At 38.2% G+C, this 16,356-nt stretch overlaps 1 protein-coding gene across 2 annotated transcripts; it reads left to right on the top strand.

The window, feature by feature from the left end:
- The first annotated feature begins 41 nt into the window (after positions 1 to 41).
- On the top strand, positions 42 to 13,153 carry ENKUR (enkurin, TRPC channel interacting protein). 2 transcript variants are annotated; one of them, XM_087777008.1, is made up of 5 exons: positions 42 to 438; positions 3,960 to 4,087; positions 7,295 to 7,521; positions 9,369 to 9,515; positions 12,730 to 13,153. In XM_087777008.1, exons 1-5 carry the CDS (start codon positions 362 to 364, stop codon positions 12,901 to 12,903), a joined length of 753 nt encoding a protein of 250 aa, XP_087633134.1. In that variant the 5' UTR covers positions 42 to 361; the 3' UTR covers positions 12,904 to 13,153. The 2 variants fall into 2 exon arrangements, with proteins under 2 accessions (XP_087633134.1, XP_009467311.1); XM_009469036.2 differs by having other exon boundaries at positions 46 to 438; positions 3,942 to 4,087.
- Positions 13,154 to 16,356: the final 3,203 nt, after the last annotated feature.

Raw genomic sequence — 16,356 nt, 5'->3', positions numbered from 1 at the left:
AGCGGCCTTCCGCCGGAGGGGGGCGGAGCCACGGCAGCCCGCTTCCGCCCGCCGTTACCGAGCAACGGCTTCCCCTAGTAACGGCGGAGACAACAGTGTGGCGGCCTGAGGGGGCGGGCGGCGGGCCGGGGGCTCAGCGCGGGAGGGAGCCGTTCGCTGAGGTGGGCGGGGGGCAGCTGCGAAGAGGGAGGAAACGCCAGGTCCCCTCAGCGAGGTGGGCGCTCCCCCGCGCCCAGAGCCCCTCAGCGAGTTGGGCGCTCCCCCGCCTCCAGGCCCCCTCAGCAAGGTGGGCGCTCCCCCGCCTCCAGGCCCCCTCAGCAAGGTGGACGCTCCCCCGCGGCCAGGGCCCCTCGGCCGGAGGATGGCGGCGCAGTGTGCCCAGGAGAGCATCTATAACCTCCTGCCCCGCCTGGAGGAGAAGCCTGTCAAACCTCCCAGGTACGTGGGTGTGACAGCACCACTTGCAGACACGGTGACTGGTTCTGGCAAGGCGATACGTCTTACGGGTAACAGGTATTAAAAAACCCCAAATCTAGTTTTTGCGTAGTTATTGCTCCTCCTAATGAGTCACTAACTAACATCTGAGGGTTTACAGCCTGCTCCATGGCTGATGATTCAGTTTGGTATCTGCAATGCCATCTTGTTCATTGACAAAGAATTTACAAAGCACTCTTTCCACGCAGAGGAGTTACATGACAGCTTTGTTATTCGCACTTATAACAATTTTTCAGTGAGCAGCTGAAAAGTTGGGGATTTTTAAAATTTTTCTCAGTGCCAGACTTCCATTCTTTTCATGTGTCAGGTATGTCTTCTGACATTGTTTCTTTTGCTTCTCTTTCTCACCCCTTACCTTAAAAACATTAAAAATGCCTTTTGCCCCCCCTAGTATTAATTTCTTTGAGAGTTTTTGTAAAGTTCTTATTTGATAATTATGGAAACATATAGGGTTTTTTTCAGGTCCCTATTATTTTATATGAAAGAAAACTGTTACAGTTAGCATTTTCAGTGAAAGGTTAACTCAAGCCATAACTCAATAGCTTTAAAATGAGCGGAAATATCAGTGGTGCTCCTTAGAACAAAAATAGTTATCCCTTTTCAGGTAAAAAGGTTCAGACTTGTGAGATTCCTAGTTCTGAACCTTTTCCATGTCAAAATAGATAATACATCTTTCTTTGTTTCCAATGTGAATGAAAGATACTTTTGGCAGACAGAGGAAAGTGAAATGACAGTACGGCAAGGCACACAGCACGCTGCATCCATTCCTGTCTTAATACCATTCAGGGACTTGGATACTGCATGACCGCCGGCTTCAGTTTAGGCAAGGGATTTCTTAGGTTGGATGCAATCTGATAAATCCCCTTCTGATGTCATTGACTTCTGTTGTCACCCCACTTCCCGCTTTGGTTCACAATGTGCCAAATATCCAGCTGGTAGCAACAGTGTTGAACCTGGTTAATAGCACGACCTGACCAGTTTTAACTAATGCACACAAAATCTAGGGTCTCTTTTCTTCAAATGACATCATATATATTTCACTCTCAACTGACCAGGTACTACTCATGAAACCAAGGCAAGCATCCTCATTGTCCCCAACTTTGATGTCCCAAGATGACACCTAAGGAATAGTAACTGTCTTCTTACAAACTTATTGTCTTTTCTCCCCTTGCCAAATAATGAATGGATTAAGATTCTCAAGTTCCCCATAACCATGTTTTCTTCCTTGCAACCCATTCTAACACTATGTTATTGGCGTATGACAGTATTTAGCCACTTTCTTGGCCTGAAAAGTCATTGAAAAAATAAAACCGCCACATCTGTCTGTCCAAAGGAATGCCTATAGCTGTCTACAAAGGACATCTTTAAGACAACTCTAAACCTTATACCAATATGTAATAAACTCAATACCTTCTCCTTCACTTTCTCATTCCAAGACTGTGTGACCCCTGCTAGGTCAAAAAGTGACTAGTAGTGAGTAGCGACAAATAGTGACAAAAGTCAAAGTGTGACATTTTGTCACAATAGTGACAAAAGTCAGTCAAAGTAGTGACTCATAAAGTCACTACCTTTCTCTACTGTGTGGCTGCAATGCCACTCCTAGCAAATGGTGAGGAATGCAGTAATTTATGAATGTGGTGGGTTTGTGCCAACGTTGATGGCTGTTTGCCATGAATTTAACAGAAAAAATAAATAAAACCTCATTCCTTATAATTAGAGGTATTTCTGGAATATCTTATGTACATAATCGTCTTTTTGATTTTGGAAACCAAATCTCCGGAAGACAAAATAACTCCACATTTCTAATAAAGTCCTCTTACATTTTCTAATGTTATGATCAAGTACAAATACATGTATCAGACATTGGCAGCTCATATACAAAAGCTTTTATCAGTGTGGCTACTATGACCCCCATTCACTGCCGCAGCACTAAATCGTTTCTTTCATCCTATTTCAGTATTTCTGTAAAATAGGTTGCATTATGTGTAATCTTTTTGTTCTTTTTTTTTCGTTACCTGAAAACATGGTATACTTTTTTCATAAACACATTTTTTTTGTGAAAGAAAAGCGCAACTGTGTGTCAGCTTTTGTCCACCATAAATTAATATGACATGCTTCCTAAAGATGGTCAGCTTTTAAAAGGTACAATGAGGTAGCCTGAGCTTCAGGAGCAGGGAGTTCTGCTCCTTCAGGAAAACATCTGTGACAGCTCAGTCCTTCAGATAGAGGCAAGATGCTGCAAATCAGCTAATGATTGGAGAACATGTTTGCATACTTTCGATTAAAGCAGAAGTTACAGTGCCATATGCAACATTACACCAAAACAGCAGTGTGTGCATACCGTGTGCATACAGCTTTTCATATCTGAGCCCTTACTGGTTTTCACATTAGTTGTTTCAGTTAGTGCCAAAACCACCACTGATTACGACAGTTCAGGATCATAGTTTGGATCTGTGTAATCCAAGAAATACACAGTTTGCTGTGCTATTTCAGAGCAGTCATCCATCTCATCTAATCTCTTATAATAGTCTGTAACAGATGGTTCAACAGGAACATTGAGACGATACAATGGACAGTAATAAGATAAACTGATGATCGAGAACATTCTGTCCAACTCTCGACTACATTTGACGTGTTTTCTGAAGCATGAGGTTTTCAATACCTCTAAAATATGTTTCATCCCATAGAATGAAGCAGCAAATGTTCTCATCAATACAGGTCTCATCTTTTTTGAAGCCAACTGAGCTTCTCCTTAGATATGTTTGATTGCTATGTTATGTAAGGCCCTACAATGTACTGCAACTGCAGCTTCCGAAACAGCCAAGATACATTGGCATTTGCATCTTCCCCATGCTACAGATTTTCAAATACAGAAAATCCAGCAAAGCAGGTTCATGATTACTGTTTTCCTGTACATGCACAACAGCTGCATATTTTGGATGCATTTTGGAACAAAAGAAATAGCCCTAAAAAAAGAACTTTTCAAAATGAGTTAATTAAAAAATAAAGACCAAAGTGTGCAATGCATAACCTCATGAAAATAATAAATTCACATTTCTGTCAGACTTTTAGTAAGCAATGCTCAAAGCAGTTTATTTCCAAAATTTAGGTTTTGTTGAGTTTCAAAATACCTGTTTTCAGTATTTATATGAACAGAGCATACAGGAACCGTTTTCCAAAGTGTGATAATACTGACCTTGGAGACACAAGAGAAGAAGGAAGAAGCAAGCTAACTTCAGAATCAGAAGTACAACTTGTCAGTGCAGTGCTGGCCTTAGCCTTTGTATGGAGGTTGTATGAATGATGGCCTTTATTTGGGAGAGAGTACAAAACAAAATAGCTTAGGCTGTTGGCATGAACTACTGCAAAAATGTATATTCTTTGAAGAAGTATTTTTAATAATTTTCTGACCTTTAACTTTTTATGGCTATTATTTAATGTCTAAGGTATATATCCACATTTAGACCATCTGTGAAATGTGAAGTAGCAAAAAATAAAGCTCAGTGGAAAACTATGGGACCAGCAAAAGTTGCAGTGCCATCTCCAAAAAACTTTCTGCAGAAACATTCAAAGGAACCCAAGCTACCAGCAAGTAAGTGTAGACATGAAATATATGAAATGTAATGTATTTTTTTAATTTTAAAATTGATAATATTAATGTTGAAAGTAACAGTTAGTTATGGAGAATCTTTTTTTTTTAATTTAAAATAATTTTTGTGTGCTGGTGCAGTTTCCATTGTTCCTTTTATAGTATCTATGATACCAAAATTATTTCTCTATTTTACAAAAATGTTTCTTATTTATTGTGTAAAATACTGAAACAAGCAACAAGGAAATTATGTATGTGATTAGAAAATACAGTAAGCATTTACTGTCATGTGCTGCAAAACCAGCTGAAATAGAAAGAAAAATTATATGTCTTTTGGCTTCAGCTATTCAGATGTTGAAGATGTGTTGATGATATGTTCTATCCTGCTGATATTTCAATTTGTAATTATGTAGTTTAGATTTGTACGTCATTCTTTTCTGCAACTGGTCATTAATATTAAAGTAAATAATATGAATGGGGGTATTAAAAGTGAACTAATTGTTTTCAATGCTTGAAGAGATATGGGAAAAGTATGTGTGCCTTTCTTGATGCTATAACCAACATACGGCTTTTACTCGTCAGCACTCATCGTCAGCTCTTACTCCTGTAGCATTAAATTGGCTGGCAGTGTTCAAAGCACAGAATTTTTTTGAGAGCTGCGTGTCACAGAAATAAGAAAATAGGAATATTTTGTTGCAAAATGCATTCTGTCTTTGGGCACAAACCATAATTCTGGGTATAAGGAGCTGACAGTTCTAATGTTCAGCCTCATGGCTGGTTCTGCAAGGGTGGAGTGACCTTCTTAGTGCTGCTGGAGTTCTAAGTACATTGCTGTCAGAATTTGTAATTGAGTTCTAAAGTTTCAGCTTGAAATTGTTTTTAGCCTGGAAAAATAGAAAAGCTTAACGTACAGTACAAAAAAAAAAAAAGCTGTCTAAGAGAATGTAGGAGTCCAGCACCCAAATTTGCGTGGCACATGCAAATGGCTTTAGTGTTGAAAATACAGGCAGTCCCAGGAGGCTTCGGAGGCTTAACGCCTCAGGCAATATGGATTATTAGAACCTTAAGGTAAGCTTTGGTCCCAGAGGTCCTGTAGGCATCCTGGGTCGTTTTTGAATAAAGTATTCACTTTTTCAGGAAATCCGAACAGCGTTCAGTATACTGGAATGTAATACTGCATGACATCTGAGCATGAATGCTTCCAAGCTCAAGACCTTGTTAAATTACCACACTAGTGTTTTAGATGGGCCTAGGAAAGAAGGTTGATTCACCAATAATTTGGAGCAGTCCGTAAGATCCCTTTTAAGTCCTTGTATTATAAAATTAATGTTATCTAGTTCATCTATATATATCTAGTTATATATTAAGATACAGCACTCTGACCAATTTTTCTCAGACAAGCAGCTCACAATATTTCTATTTCAACTTGTTGATTCAGGGCTTCATGATAGCAGTATGTCCTTGGGTGTTTGCATTTGGAGTCAATGTACCAGAGCCTCAAAATGACTATGACGCATCATAGCTTTGATCCAGACTAGTAATTTCATTGCCATGATTAGATCCTAACAGATCTTGAGAAGGAACTGTATCATTAACTCAGAAAGTTCTTGTACCTTTGCTGGATGGAATTTCATACCTACCTCAGAGAAGTTATGTCGCTTAATCATCTGTTTCAAAGCATGGCACTTTCATCACTTGGAATTTAACCAGTTATCAGTTGTCTAAATGGAATTACGGCATTGTCTTCATGGTATCTGTGCCGCCTTCAAGACTGGGTTTGATCTAACTAGTTAAAAAATAGATTGCAAGGACAGAACAGAAAGATTAAATTTTTCTCCCTGAAGTCTGGGATAGTGTCATACTTTTAGAGTCTGATTACTCCCACTTCCTTACAGAAGGTGTGTTTCTTAACCTTCAGCTGAATCTTGTATTACTGGACTCTGGCATTCATTTTAACCAAGCTCGGTTGCTGGCTCCAGAAAAAGCGGGGGCTCCCAAAGCAGCAAGTGTGCACCAGTGTACTGCAGATAAGGGTGAGCCAGTGCTCACTGAGAAGCTTCAGAGATCTTGTTTCCAAAAGGACATGCTAAGAGAAAGAGAGATTTAAGTCTGCATGTCCTACGGTACTAAGTTATGGCAAGCTATCAGGTTGTAAAAACAAAACCCAGGAAAGCACTGGTTCATGGGGTCAGTATCAGGAAACAAGCTGTTGTAGGAATGAGCTCGGTCACATGTGACATTACAGTTATTTTCTGCCAAAGAAGAACATGAACTCAGACAACCTGAATCAAGTCATTATCTCTGATAATGACTGTGAGTTAGAGTTATATCTAGTGGGAAATATGGTGGGAAATGAATTGTCTTTCATCACTCACCTGAAGTCAGACTATTCAGGAGACTACTGGCTTTCTGTTGGTGCCTTGGAGAAAAGATGACACTAAAAAGGAAGAGTTTCTATATTCTCTGGAGAAAGGATTGTGAGAAGTTGTTTACGAGTTGTTTAGGGAGCAGCAAGAGCAGGGCTTTTCCCTAAGGGGAGGTGAGGCAGAAACTGAGGGCAACCACAACGCAGGCTGGGCAATGACCTCACCAACAGGGTGCAGTCCCACCACACCAGAGGCAGGCAAGCAGAGCAGGTGGTGATGAAAATGTGTCCTATCAATGGCCTAGTGACCATCAGGAAAGACAGGGTAGTGGGCCAAGTCCATCCCCTGATTCCACACAGCTCTTCAGGAAGAGGACTGGGGGCAGACACGGCTGAGACAGCTCAGCCAGGCACTGACAGCCCAGAGCTGAGCTGAAATGGGGTTCCTGAGCCCAAGGGTGTGGGGTGGATGCCCCAGGTGACACTGGGCAGGGCCATTAATGCCTAAAGGCCCTGACAATGAGCATCTCTAGTAAAAGTAGTTTTAATTACATTTGAAAGAAATCCCGTACTACTGCAGTTAAGAGGAAGCGAGTGGCATATTATAAGGAAACCCATCTAAAACAGCGTAGTATTTCCTAGGTTATGAAACTTCTGTTATGCCAAACAAGCATACTCGTTTTCATCATAGTACGTTCCCAGTCAATTCTTTCATTGTAGATACAGTTGGTTCCTATTTTTATGTAATTTTGTATGTAATTTTTCCCTTTTGAAAAATGTAGTAACATTAAATTGCAAAGCTCTTCATGGTTATTGCTGAGAATGTTTACATGCTCAATTCACAGGAAAAAAAGAACAGGATAGTAAAAAATTGCCTGCATTATCAGTGCCACGGAGGACAGATCACCCAGTTGTGGGAATTCAGAGTAAAAAGAATTTCATAAATACAAATGCAGTTGCTGCTATCACAGGATTGCCTAAAAAGCCTCAACCTATTTATGTTGATAGAAGACAGGGAGATAAATATCTGCTTGAAACTTCAGGACTTGTTCCAAAATATATTAAAAAAAAGGTAAGTTTTATTAAATTATAGTGGAAATACTAGTAGCAATGCCTATTTCAGGTTCTCTATTGCATTCTCCTGTGAAATGTTTGTGATTCTTTTTGAGATGTTTAGATACCACTGCTGTTTGTGGTGGACCTTTGAAATTCATCAGGGAGAAATTACTGGCACTAGAGTTGTGCCTTGCTCTGTATTAACTCGCTTATGCTGTCAGAAAAAATTGGCAGAATGATGCTGCTGAAGCAATAGCGTATGTTTTGCACTGGGAGCCCAGGGAGTATCTCATGGGGACATAAATGGAGTTCTGTGAAGAATGAATGCTAGCGCTTTAGGAAAGAGAGGCAGGGAAGAAGAGGAGGGGTTGCCCCTAGGATGAAGGAGCTTGTTTAAATATATGGAGCTTTTCTATGGAATTGGCAACAGGCAGGTTGAGCTTCTGGGTCAGGATCAGAGGAAAGGCCAGTAAGAGTCAAAGGCATGTTTGTTATGGACTATCCAATCAGGTGAGGAACGGAATGAAATCTCTTTAAGCAACTTGAGGAAATCTTCAGATCACAGTGTAGCTTCTTGCAGAAGACTTCACCTTCCTTGATATCTGCTGAAAGGACAACACAATGGGATGAAAGCAATCCAAAAAGGTTCCTGGAGCATGTCAGCAACAGCTTCTTAACACAGATGGTGGATGAGCCAACCAGTGGTCATGCTCTTCTGGTTCTGCTACTTACAAATGAGAAAGAACTGGTCAGGGGTGTGATAATCGATAGTAGTCCTGGTTGCACAGGCCGTGAAGTAGTTTAAGATCCCCTCCTCCTCAGGGATGCAGGTGGCAGTGTACAGACCTTGTACTTCAGGAGAGCAAACATCAGCTTATTCAGGGAACTAGTAGGTAGCACCCCGTGGGAGACAGCTCTGAAAAGCAAAGGAGCTTGAGAGAGCTGGCATGCCTTTAAGGACAACCTCCTCCAAGCACAAGAACAGCCCATTCCACTCCTCAGGAAAACAAGATGTATCAGGAGTCTGGCTTAGCTAAACAGGTAACTCATGACAGAGCATTATGCAAAGAGACACATATGACATAACTCATGACAGAGAAAATGCAAAGTGAACCTGCAGCCCTTGTAGTACTTTTGCATGGCTAAACACCTATCTAAACAATGCTAGTCATAGTGCTACCCAACACTAAAAGATCTGTGAATCATTTAGCATTTGGTAGAAAGAAGGTAGACTCTGGTACTTTCTGGCAGAGCTAGACAGGCTTCATTTTACAAAGGATAAGGCAAAGTAGATGTGTTCCCCCTAGCACATCTGGGATATTAAGAAATTATTTTTCCTCCCAGAAACACAATTCTGCCACATCCAGTATGGGATAGTTTATCATTCCTAACTAGTCCAATTTTTGTGTATGCATTAACACTATTCACTCTCTTCTGTGGCATGCAATGTTCAGCAAAAATCAGGATACAGGAAGACCTTTCAAAGAAAGTATCTGAGGAATGTGTTTCAGAACCTAGAATATGACACCATATAAAAATGTAAAGTAGCTTGCTGTCATTAACAGGTTTCAAACTCCTCACTCAACCATCAGTTCTTATAAATAGACATTTTGGTTTCTGGATTCTGTTGTCTTCCAAGGTTGCAAAAAGAAATTGAAGGGAATTGTTTATACGTTTTGCCTAGGCTACAAAGACAATCACGTTTGATACTTCTAAGAACACTATGATTTAGGATTTTATTGCTTGGTGGCACAAAATTCCATTTCAAGCTGCCTTTGCAAATGTAATATACTATGGATGACAGGTACGTCTTTGTTTCCTATTTAAAAGCAGATATAAGAAACTTCTTCCTTACCCTTATAGGATTATGGTGTTACACCGAAATATGTAACACGGAGAATTGAAGAAATGAAGAGAGCTCAGGAAGAATATGAGGCTGGTATCTTGGAGCATCTCAAGAAAAGAGCCATGAAACAGCTATCTGATGAGGAAAGGAGAAGTCTTCTCCAGGTGCATATTTTGATTTAGTGTAATTAGTAACGTGTATAAAAGATTAACAAGGTAATGTAAGTCCATATAAATAATAAAAGTATACTAGATTTTTTAAGCGAGGCAAATGAGTTAGCTACTTTTTCACTAGATGGAGCTGTAGAACAGTTGTAAACTGAACTGAAGGAAGCTGATTTAGCTACAGTTTTAGTCCAGTTTTACAAGTACTTCAATTCTGTTAGATTCCTATCCCCATTAATGACTTGGAATTTCAGTGAAACTTCAAAGGAATGCAGAAAATTACCTATATGGATTTAGTGACAGTTCTGACTCTCACTTGTCAATCATGGAAAAATACAGGGGTTTTTTTCCTGATACATAACATTGCCGCTTTTATTGGCAATTTCTATCTTCACATTGTGACCTCACTGACTAAACAATAAGGTCATGCTTTAAAATGTGGCAAAAACAGAAAACAGAATTAAATCGCAATATATTCGTAGAAGTATGACTGGAAAAATTGTATTTTGTCAAGCTGCTTTGGATACTGTCTTTCATACAGTTTTTATTGCGCAAGATTTTCTAAAGAAAAGTAATACCATAAAAGAAGTAGAGCGGAAAAGGGACATTTTAAAAGTATATCCAATCCTTCAACTGGAATTTCTGATGACCACATTTTATCCAAATTTCCTGTGAAAATGAGGCTTACTTCACTGTGGTATCTGTTTATCAGTCTGTCCCTTAACAACTTGATCTTAGCAGCCACCTGAAACAAATTAGCAGATGGATGGACATCTCCAAGATGCTAAATTCCCACAAAAAAGCCAGCAGAATATCTAGAGAGAAAACACAGTGTCTAACTCACTTGCAAAGATTAACTGGTTAATCAGCAAGATCCAAAATAGCTAGCACAATGGTGTCTCTTGCTTATGCAGCAAGCAGTAGAAGCTAGGCAGGAGTATGGGAGAGAGGTGAGGGTATTGCATTGACAGCAATATAAAGAACATAACAGCAAGGGTGAAGATTAAGATATTTTTATGGTGGGAAAGGCATGGGACAAGCTGGTGGTCCAGCAAGTTAACTATGCAGCAAAAATATATGTGCAAAAAGGCATGTGAGTTCAGCTGCTCACAGTTCTGCATTTAGTTTGATTAAAATTATGTTCTATATTTTTAAAATACAAGAATGCACTTAAATATTTTAATTGAAAAGTTTTTAGATTGTTTTTATTAACTCAGTATTTTCTTTTAAATTTTTAAAAAAAGTTTGCTCTTTCATGGGCCAGATTACTTATACAGTTATATTGTCAGGAGGAATTAGTGTCCCCAGGGTATGTGGCTTCTGCCCAGTGCTCAGCTGTAGACATATGTGAATTCCTGCCTTTTAAAATAATTGAAATTGCTAGTGAACACATGTGCACTATCTAATTTGAAAGAATATGTGGCAATAGATGTCTGAGAACAAAATTAAGCCTCATGAACTTACAAAAATAAAGGGAAATAATTTGTGCCAACATTTTTTGAACTCTCTCTCCATTATGCTTACTTTGGTTGGGATTTTATGAGAATTAAGAGAGTATGTTGATAAATGCAGCACATATTTCTCACTGATCCAGCATGTATTAGAATTCCTTATATAGCGTTAGATACTCAGTTTGTGATCTAGCACATAGCAATAGTGGTCAGCATATTACATCGCTGTTGGAGGAGCTGTGAGGGAGATTTTTATGTAGGGAGTCATGATCTGCTTTTGATCTCTCGACTCTGTAGGGATGGAGTAAATTGTGATGAGTGCACGCTCTAAAGCTCACTGTTTCCAAACCAGTTTTTACTAATGTACTCAAAGAAGAATTATGTAAAAGAAGCTATGAATGACTATTCTATGAAAGTTTTGGAAATACTGTATTTATTTTCATGACTCTATATTTGTAAACTATACCCTATGCCTGGTAGACTAGGAGCTTTATTTAAGTACTTCACAGCATTGGACTGCAAAGACAAGTAACATTACAAGACAGTAAATAAAAAGGCTTGTTGCTCTTAGTTTCACATGTTGAGGTAGGATTCTTAAATTTATGTAGGTATTTGTGTATGAAGATTGTTGGCATAACCTTTATGGACAACACTTAGATGCTTAATATGAATATGCAAAAAGCACAAATTGCTATGCAATAAATACACTGCTTTGAATCAGTAAAATATTAGTTCATATTAAAAAGTATGTTTTTCTTAGTCAGTTTTGGCAGGGAGAGGTCATTTTTTTCTGTTAAATCAATTCATACAGTGGACAAAATCATCAAGCACAAGAGTCCTTGAGTTCTGAAATAGAAGCAACAATCTTCAAAGCTAAATATGTATTAAGAACAATTCATCTAAATTTAACTTCAGTATGTTAATCAATTAGCCAATCTGGGAGAAAAGGTGCTTAACAATACTGGAGAAGAAGGCAGAGGTGGAGAGGATGAGGCTGGAAATCACAGCGTGCCATAAAATAAGCATGTCAGCTGAATTCGGTTTCAGTTACGGAGGAGAGTTGAAAACTTTAGTTCCCAAGAAAGTAACTTCAGTTCTTCATTTTTGAAGATACTTTGTGATCTCCTCTAAGAAAAAAGAACTGACAGCCAAAAACATTTTGGAAAAGTGTTTTCTCACTGAGAGCTGTATTGTATTATTTACTGATTACAAGTTCCTTGTAGTAGGTGTGATTATTAAGTTCACCCATGTAGTTTTCATGAGGACATTTGATGCACTGAATAAACTCTACGAAATCCTCATATATGTATGTATGCACGTATAGGATGTGTAGATTTTGATTATCCTCTTGAGGAGAGAAAGTAAGAACAATTGTTGACTGTTACTCAGATTGACATAATTTTTTTCAGTTTAGCATTTTTGTAGCTCGTCCTTCATTGGGTAGTATAATTATTGTTTTGTTGCCTCTTAAAGACTGTAATTTTTTCTCTCCAAGGCACAGAGTTTTTTAAGGACTATTCCTTATATTGCATCAGAATGAGTCAAAATTTTTTCTGTTGCAACTACTGTGACTTTTAAGCATTTAATTAATTTGGTCCAATTAAGATCATTAAACATTATCCATATATTTATCTATTATTTTGACATTGCAGTGACACTTATCAAATGCCATATTAACAAAAAACCCTAAGTAGTTTATACGCCTATTATTCTTAATGAAGTAAGTTTTTCTCTTATATTTCCTTTTCATGTAATGGCACTAGGGGCTGAAAAAGAACTGGGAGGAAGTGTATCGTGAATTTCAGGGTCTTTCAGTAGAAATAGACACCATACCCAAGAAGATATATAAAGAAAAGCTGGAATCACAGATGAAACAACTGGAGCATGACATAGAAGTAATTGAGAAGCACAAAGTTATCTACATTGCAAATGAGTAAGGACTGTTTTTCAGATATTGCCTCTCTCCTCTTTTTCTTTTTCTCTATCCCTACATCTCCAAGACCCGCCCGCCTAAATTGTCAGAAGAAATTGACACCGCCAACTATTCAGAAGGAAATATTTAACTAATATAAGTATGTAGCTTCCTAGAAAAGTTGTTGCATAGAGCTCTCATCTGTATAATTCACAAAACGTTTTGAAATAAAATTCTTAATTAAACTTTGAGTATTAAAATATGATTTAATCTATTATTCTTTGTAATTTTTATTAACTAGTAAAATTTCTATAAACATCATACGAAAAGCATAAAAAATACTGGTTTGTATGTTTGGAGCACTTCTTTCCTTGCATAGCCAAAACAAAGTGAAATAACTGGCTGCTGAAGCCAGCTTGGTAAATATAACTTCAGGGTGGGATGGCTTCTGGACTAAAGAGCTACTAAAGAGCTGTTGCGCTTTATTTAAAAGCTTGAGCAATTGTATTTCTAAACAGCTTGGCTTCTGCATAACATTTTGTGTACTCATTTTTTGTTATCAAAACCAATTTTTATAGTGGAAGCCCATAATAATATAGACTTCACACAATACAGATACCACATGTAGCTTGCTGTGTGTGTTTATGTATAAATAATTCTGTAATACTATAGTCAATCTACAACTAAAGTAGAAAAATGTGTTTTGATTGCTATTATGTGTGTAATGTTAGAATGAAAGCAATATACTAGCATGTGAGTCAAGACCTAGGCAGAAATTATATCAGCACACTATACTCCGATTATTTGCATAAAAAGAAAATTTGTTTTTCTTTCCTACTGCTTAACCTCTGCTTCAGAACACGGCTTTTTCTGTATGGTATCAATCATTACCACCAGCAGCTGTTGTGACATCATAGTACCTGACATCAGCAGAGGATAAAGTAAAAAATTTCAAATGAACTACTAAAAGCCAAATTTTCACGTACATTAAGTTCCTTTCATAAATTTGTCAGGGAATGGCTTTGAAGACTTCACAGTGATTCTAGGCTGTATTTCTTGTGCATCTTAAACTTGTCTGTGGCACACACTAGGAAAGCGTGGGTGAGCAGGAATGTGTATTTTGTTCTTTGTAACTTATTGTTAAGCAATCATGTTTATTTTTGAAAGATATAAGCTGGAAGAAAGCTGTGGTTTTGTAAAATATGAATTTCATTTACTGCTTACTCAAAAGAATGACTTATACTGTATATTTTAACAAAAACACACCAATTATAAGCACTTAATAACATGTCACATTATCTCCTAGTGAAGTACAAGATGCCTCTTTGAAGAAATGCAATATAATCAAACATGGCTGTTTCTTGTGGCTTAAAATAAAAAACTAGATTTGACTCCAAAACAGCGTGCATTCCCACTGCCTCACTCGCAGCTTTTAGTTACTCGTAGACCATTTGGCTGGGTTAGGCTGAGGAGCTGGATTTGGTTCTTCCATTTATCATCAGTGCTAACTTTATGGAAATGCCAAGCAGGTGATGGCCTATCCCAAACTTTGGGACAAGCAACTAGGCCACACTTGGGAACATTCTGCATTCACCAGTAATAACGACTGCTTTTTGAAATTGTCAGAAGGATATTAGTATATTATTGGGAAGTTAGGAAGTGAACAGGAAAGGATGGAAAAAGTATTCCTGCTTAACAGGAGAGGGAGAGACGAAAGCCGGTGCACTTCTGTAGCTGAGGGGGCTGTCACTAGCGTCTTTCAACAGTACTGGGAGGGGTTTTTTGCATAAACCTCATAGAGCGCTTTGCGGGTAGCTCTGCTGCCACAGGGGATGTTGCCCTCTTGATACACGTGAACAGCTTCTGTCACCCTATGGGGAGGCTATAACCCCTTCCATCTATTTTGGTGTGTATTCCATGCGACCTACCAACACTTCTGATTATGGAAAAAATGTATTATAATGAAAACCATTGAAAATACACACAGAAGGATAACATTCTTACCCTTTAACTTCCTCTGGGAAGTTTGACAAAATAAATTTACAGAACTCGAAGAATGTAACTCTGTATTTATATGTTCAGAAAATGCCAGTAATTGAAGGGGTAATGTTCATCAATCAACTAATATGTACCATCAATATAACTAAAGCAAAAAGGTGAGTAAACTCAATTGTTCTGATAGAATTGTTCCTTCATAAAAGATGTTAAATATTAACAGAAACAAGTCTCAAATTGTTTTTATTGGGCAGCTTTTTTCCAACCTGTATCTTCAGAACTGTAAGTCCTGAGTATGATAATCTCTTTCTGGAACCCCCTAGAGTCAAGTCTGGTTGAGACCGAGTGTGTAGACCTGAGAGCAGAACTTTTGCTGTGATATTTTGAAACAAAGGGAAATTATAATGTTCTTTAGTTTAAAAAATGTTTTAAGCTGTCTTCTTGGTTAAAAAAAACCCAAACACTAATGTATAAAAACATAGCATCTTGGACATTTCTTAACACCTCAGTTTAACATGAAGATGTCTCTTGTGACTTTGATTTTGCTTACATATTAATTAGTTTTCATCAGCAGGAGCTTCCACCCTCCCCCATTTTTACTATGGCATTTATACTGTGACACAAACTGCTGGAAGTTTTACTGGGGTTTTCAAATATATTCTGAGCACTTGCTGAGGGTACAAGTTGTGTAACTAAGTGAATGTGTTAAGTGTGTAATTCGAAGTTACTGGTGCCAGTGGTAACCTTTCTACTGACTGTGACCAGCTGCACTTGAGTAAAGAAAAGTAAAAAAACCTCAGGACTGATCAAACGCTTTCCTACAAGCAACTCCATTTAGAATAGATGAAAAACTTTTATTTTTCCACACTTGGTCTTTCCAAATCGTGATTTCCAGGTGTTTCACTTTCATACATAGACCACAGAATTATACCAGCCCCAGCTGGAATAGGGTTTAGTCTTCAGAAATTCAATATATTTTTGCAAATATAAAAATGAAATTTCAATAAAAATGTTTATTGTGGGCTATCACTAAAACAGATCCAAATCGCACAAGCTGTGGGACTTAACACTTTTCTGTAGTGAAGTTTGAACTTCACCCTGCAAAACCAGCCACCGCTATGGGAGTTCTGTCCTCAGGCTAAAAAGTGGCATTAGCAGTTGAAACATTCTCTAAATTCGCTAGTCAATTACTGATAATCAATGAAATAACGAGAAAGAAAATCATCAAAATGCTTCTAGTACTTCATAATTATTTTATCGAACTGGTATTTTGAAACGGTCAATATTAAACTGGATAACCATCACAAACCACATGCTAAACACGGGATGGATGCTCTATCGGTCAGTAAGAGTTGTGTTGCCACAAGCTGAAAATATTTCCTGTTGGAAGTTGTGCATGACAAAACTGCGTATCTATTTTTCAAAAATAGCAACATGAAATTATGATGAATATCTCACTGGCTGTTCTTCAGAATGGAACTAT

This window comes from Nipponia nippon, unplaced genomic scaffold, assembly GCF_047370975.1.
Source record: "Nipponia nippon isolate SJK-2023a ecotype South Korea unplaced genomic scaffold, ASM4737097v1 scaffold_1, whole genome shotgun sequence".
NCBI lineage: Eukaryota > Metazoa > Chordata > Aves > Pelecaniformes > Threskiornithidae > Nipponia > Nipponia nippon.
The sequence above is the reverse complement of the archived record's forward strand: the minus strand, read 5'-3'. Positions and strand labels throughout refer to the sequence as shown.

What these genes read in the sequence shown, in the direction of transcription:
- ENKUR (XM_009469036.2), top strand. Translation starts at nt 362, where the DNA reads ATGGCGGCGCAGTGTGCCCAGGAGAGCATCTATAACCTCCTGCCCCGC. An exon ending in AAGCCTGTCAAACCTCCCAG is followed by an intron (nt 439 to 3,941) that starts GTACGTGGGTGT and finishes TTAATGTCTAAG; the next exon opens with GTATATATCCACATTTAGAC. An exon ending in AAAGGAGAAGTCTTCTCCAG is followed by an intron (nt 9,516 to 12,729) that starts GTGCATATTTTG and finishes TAATGGCACTAG; the next exon opens with GGGCTGAAAAAGAACTGGGA.